Below are 5,765 nucleotides of genomic sequence, written 5' to 3'. Positions count from 1 at the left end.
AGCCTGCTTTGTGTCTGTGTTTGAGAGAGAGGCAGAGAGAGAGACAGAGAGAGAAGCAGAAACAGGGACAGAGACTAATGACTGTTCGAATTAGTGATTTCCCAGTGTACTAAATACTTTCAAGTATAGCCCAGGAATTCTGAAAAGACAGTGCTAGGTGTAGATGCTCACATACATTCCGACCCCGTTTTCTCAAGGTCAGGATTTCAACTTCTCTGAACGAAGCCACATTTGAGGCCAGGTATTTGCTTGGTACACTGGAGCTCTAAGCTGCACCCACTTGAAAGCCATCAAGGGGCATTCACTGTCTGGTACTGAGTTTCTCACTTCCCTCCCTTTGAAAATGCAGGTTGACTCAAAGATCGGATTGGGCCACCAATGAGGAACCGAGTCGCCATGACAAAGCAGCCATCATGGCCCAAAACCTACCTAGTGATCAGGCCGGGCAGCCAGAGTAGAGGGAACTGGAAACCAAGTTGCCGCCTTTTTTTCCTGCCTTCATAGAACAGTCTTGGCTGTGTTTCTGGGAGGTAGCAAATGGGAATTGCTAAAAAAGGGAAGAGAAACCATTGCTCGGGGTATGGATAGCTGGGTACGGATTTCAGTTGAGGGAGGTAGAGTTGCTAAGCTTCTGTTCTTTCCACAAGTCCTAAGAGGTTCAGTTAAACACTAACACGTGGGAAACAGTGGCGTATTTTTTTTTTTTTAAAAAAGCCATTCAATGGAAGGCAAAGAAAATAGCTATTTTAATTATTTCTTTTGAAAGGGACGACCACACTGGCGGAAGAGGAACATTGAAGGCAAACAGTACCTCAGCAACATGGGGACACGAAGCACCTACCTGCTGCCCAGCATGGCAACTTTCGTGACTTCCAACAAGCCAGATCTCCAGGTCACCATCAAAGAGGAGAGCTACCCACTGCCTTTCAGCAGCTCCTGGCCCCCTTACCCAGATCACCCCCTCACTTCCTCCATGACCCCAGCACCCAGCAGCAGTCGGCCAGACCGGGAGACCCGGGCCAGTGTCATCAAGAAGACGTCAGATATCACCCAGGCCCGTGTCAAGAGCTGTTAAGCCTTTGACTTCCCCTGGTGATTGTTGGGATTTCTTGGCTTTGTTTTGTTGTTTGTTTGTATTTTATTTTTCTCTCTGACACCTATTTTAGACAAATCTAAGGGAAAAAGCCTTGACAATAGAACATTGATTGCTGTGTCCAACTCCAGTACTGGAGCTTCTTTTTAACTCAGGACTCCAGCCCATTGGTAGACGCGTATCTCTAGAGCCTGCTGGATCTCCCAGGGCTGCTCCCTCAAGTTCAAGGACGTCATAGGACCAACAGCCACACGGGCAGTGAGGTGTGCTGCATTGCCTGCGGTCAAGGCCAGCATGGTGGAGTGGATGCCTCAGAACGGCTGAGAAAATGTGAACTAGCTGGAATTTTTTATTCTTGTGAATATGTACATAGGGCAGTACTAGCGACGTTGCAGTCGGCTTCTGCACCTTATCTTAAAGCACTTACAGATAGACCTTGTGATCTTGCTCTATTTCACAGCACATTCAGCATCCCCCTTCCCTGCCCTTCATCGTGCCTCCCACCTCCATCTCCATCCCATCCCATCCCATCCCATCCCATCCCATCCGATCTCGTCCCATCCCATCCCATCCAGTTCCTTTCATCCTCTTCCTCCCTCAAAGGCTGTGTTCCACATCCCTGAGGAGGAGGAGGAGGAGAAAATGAACTTCTCCACAGATGTCCCATTTTAAGACTGCTTAAAAAAAAAAGAGAGAAAATCTTTCTAATCTGCTATGCTTGAATGCCACGCGGTACAAAGGAAAACTATCATGGAGATCTTATGCAAATTCCCAGATTTGAAGACAAAAAAATAACTCTAATTCTAACCAGAGCAAGCTTTTTTATTTTTTATACAGGGGAATATTTTATTCAAGGTAAAATTCTAAAGAAAATATAATTGTTTTTTATCTTTTCTACAGCAAATTTATAATTTTAAGATTCCTTTTCTTGTTTATCAGCAGTTATTACATCCTTGTGGCACATTTTTTTTTTAATTTTGTAAAGGTGAAAAAGCTTTTATGAGCTCATGTAGCAATCAGATTATCCTGTGGATTGATAATAAATGAATATGATATATAGTTAAATTTTTAATGGGCATCACGCCTGGCTTTGTCTCTACTTTAGAGCACACCCATGGAACAGGACTGACAAAGTGTCATTTCTTCTTGGGGACCAAAAGTTTTTCCTTTTCCACCACAAGAAACTCTGGATGCTCCTACTGTGCTGATATGAATGGCTTTCTCTGCAAAGGGCTCATCTCGAGCCAGGTGCTGTGTGGAAAGTTTTACAGGTTACCCTCCGTACTCATCCAGGTTGTGTACAGGGGTAAGGGTTTACCTCCAGTTCACGTGGAGGAAAAGGAAATTTAAAGTGAAAATGCCTTTACTTGAGGTTATATAGGTAGTACGAGTGAAGGGCGTGCGTTAAGATCAAGTCTGGTGTGACCGTGCAGGGAAGTCTTTTTAACAGCTGCACCTACTACTCTCCACTGCTGTGAGCAGATGCCACCCACCTCCGCTTTCAAGACTGGGAAATGCTTGTTAGGTTTCTACTTTACATGCGTCTTCTTTCTAGGACTTGGGGCTTTAGACGTAGAATCTGCCCTTAGAACTTGGGGCATATATTTTCAGGTGAGAAATGAGAATTCAAGAACCCCAGACTCCATCACCCATTTGGTATTTCCAGGTGTATCCTTGACCTTAGGAAAGCCATTGTACTAACCTCTCATGCTCCCACAACGTCCATAAAATCAGGACAGGAAGACTTAGCTACCTGCCTACTACCCCGGGGGTGTTGTGGGGAGATTACCAAGTTAACATTTGAAAAGGTTTCTTCAGGGAAAGAACAAAGGGCTGTTTTTATGCCTCTCTCAGTGTATGGCTGCAGATATAATTAGGGGTCATAAAATTATCCAGCCCTGAACAAAAATTAACTGAAGCATTTTACTGGTTGATGTGTTGTCGTTGAAATGCCGCATATTGATGGTTGACCGCTTCTGTGAGGAGTACTTTGTTGACCATGCGTTTACCTCCATTTCACAGGAAGGCCTCACTTTCTTAGTGAAAGGAGGAGTCACAAGGAAGAAAGAGGTGCTCCAGGTCTCCTCGGCACCGTGCTCTTCAGTTAAGGCCCGCTCTTCTCCCAGGTCTTAAATAAACGAGTCTTCGTGACTTATTTCTAAATCCTTTTCGTTAGTCATCCTGTTTTAAAATGTTGCCCTAAGTCCTATGCCCTGGCAATTGAAGGGTTAAGGGTAGCCCTGTTCCCTGTCCCCCTTCCCTCTTCCCAACACAGAAAAGGCACCCGACTCCCATCCTGCCCCTTTCCGCAGCTTCGCAGGTGCCAAACTTCATCCCATTTGCCTTTCCCACTTCTATGATTGTAACTGGAAGAACCTTACCAGGTAAAAGAAAATTCAGGATTTGGAAATGCACAGTTGAAGAACTAAAAATCATCCACTGCTAATGAGGCCATGAAAAACAGAATCACGTTTAAATTATTTCTGAGGAAGGCTGTATCGTTTCTAAGAATTATGCCAGCAGTTTTGGAAACAAGCTAGTGATACAGAGCAGTGCCTAGGGTCTACATGAGAAGGAAAAACCAGTGAGCTGGGGCATTTCATGGGCTCAGACCTTGTCAGAAGAAGTACTAGGGACGTGCTTAGTTGGGCTGGCATCTGCGTGAGCTGACATGCTTTCATGATGGGCTTGGTTATGTGTATATGTGTGTGTGTGTGTCTTAAGTAGCAAGTGCCATGTGGCAACCTTTGGAACAATAGTCTCCATTCTTTGCAGCCAGCACCCAGGTCCCTCCCTGATAATGAGGAGCATTGTCCAGCTGTAAACTGTGACTCCAGTGACAGGAACTGTTGCCTTCTCATAAGGTTGAACAAACCCAGCATATCCTGGAACTGCGAAGGGCTTCCAGAACACCATTTACAAATGTCTAAATAAATTCTTGCTGAAGCATAGTATTTTTTCCATGTTTTGATGAAGTAACTGCCAGGGGAGGTGTTTAGTCTATTTAAATGTATTTATAGAGAAGAAATAGACACGGATAACAAATGCACAGAACACAAATCTATTGGAAATTAAAATCCGAAAATAGTGTGCCCCCCACCCCCCCCAAAATTTAAAGCGTACTAACTATCAAGTAACTGCTACAGAGATGAAAATGTTAGGAAGGAGGAAGATTAGTGATTTGGCTTCAGGATTCTAAATTTTCGAACTTGTGCTTTTGGAAGTATTTTGCATGTGAATGAAAAAGATGTCAAGCCCCAAATGGCCTCCTGCCCTAAGCCAGAGAGATGGAACATTAGACATTCCATTTGCTTGAGGCCAGTCTCTGAATGTTGAATTAATTAAGTTTTAAAAGCCCCCTGTTATTCTAGCAATGGACAAACAGACCCAGATAAAAGGTGAAACTAAGAACCCACCATTCTGCCAAATTTCTACTAAAGAAAGACAAAAAAACATGCTGGGGAGAGGCTTATAAGTAGGTAGCCAAGATGGGTCCCTGGCATACAGTGTCAGCTATCCAGTGTCTCAGTACCAGTTTTGGTTTGGAAAGAGAATGGAGGCAGAAACTGGTTCTTACCTGGTGGTGTCCAGCTACCTCATCCTGAAATTCCATCCTGTGGCATACCCAGGGCCAGGATGCTCAGAGCCAGTGGAACCTGAAGCTGACCATCCAGGGGGCCGGGAGCCAGCTTTCCATCTGTTCCCAGGCTGCAGCAGACCCCTCCCCCAAGGATGTCACAGTCTATGGGACTGTAAGCTTCTGAAGCCTGTGTCTCACAGTCACATTTGCTTCCCAACATGTGGAATGAGGTTGGCTATACACTAGGCAGTCACCCCCAGGATCTCCTCCTCCTCTGGGATCACCACACGAGTGTCAAAAAACAGGGCTGGGACCTTGGGCTGCGCCCGCCCCTTCGGATCATGGCCAGCCGCAGACCTGGAGAGGAGAGCCCAGTTGTGCTCGGCTTCAGATCAGGAGATGCAAGAAGATGGTGGGTGAGATGTTTGTTCCCTCCTGAGGCTGCTTGGCCTCTAGGCCCCCACCAGCCTTCCGGACACTGAGACCATCCCTTGCCTCTGCTTGGGCATTGCTGACCCTGCTGTGTGGACAAATGAGGGTTTTTTTGCAGAGGCTGCTTTCTGCGGCCACAGTAACAACAGGTGCAGGAGCTCCTTGTCTCTGCTACTGAAAATAGTGCCTGCAAGGAAGGAAGTGGCCAAGGCTAATAGCTGGTCTTAGCAAAAATGTTAAGTCTGTCCAAGAACTTGAGTCATGCTGTGAAAAGATCAAGATGTAAGACATTTCAGAGTTCACATAGTCTGAAAAGAGCATTTTCTGGAGTCCTTTGACGAATTAAGAAGAAAAGTAGTGCGTGTGCCTCTGTTCCTCTAAGCAAGCTGCCCTTTGGAGAGTTGGTCAGTTTCTCTGTATCTGCTTTATAAACATGTTCAAACAGAGATTGCTGGCTCTGTGGAATGTATTGTGCTGGATTGTGCAACTGCTGCTCGGTTAACCCCTTACACGCATGGCCGGAGAAACACCGCTGTCACGTGCAACAGCCTGTGCGGCGAAAACGGTTGATTTTAGTAACGCAACTGTTTTTGCAGGTGCAAAACAATTCCAGGGTAATGGTATCTCTAAGTTTCAGTTTGAGTTGAGAAGAACATCTTA

At 45.6% G+C, this 5,765-nt stretch overlaps 1 protein-coding gene across 3 annotated transcripts in view; it reads left to right on the top strand.

Moving 5' to 3' along the window:
• The window catches only part of IRF2 (interferon regulatory factor 2), a 75,860-nt gene extending 73,695 nt beyond the window's left edge, over window positions 1-2,165 (top strand). For all 3 annotated transcript variants that reach the window (XM_006916369.3, XM_025049908.1, XM_025049907.1), the window contains exon 9: window positions 767-2,165. In XM_006916369.3, the coding sequence (XP_006916431.1) occupies window positions 767-1,075 (309 nt within the window). In that variant the 3' untranslated portion in view covers window positions 1,076-2,165. The remainder of the gene's footprint in view (window positions 1-766) is intronic.
• The last annotated feature ends 3,600 nt before the right edge of the window (window positions 2,166-5,765 follow it).

The sequence above is a fragment of the Pteropus alecto genome, unplaced genomic scaffold (assembly GCF_000325575.1).
Source record: "Pteropus alecto unplaced genomic scaffold, ASM32557v1 scaffold24, whole genome shotgun sequence".
Lineage (NCBI taxonomy): Eukaryota > Metazoa > Chordata > Mammalia > Chiroptera > Pteropodidae > Pteropus > Pteropus alecto.
This window is presented reverse-complemented; position numbering and strand designations above follow the sequence as displayed.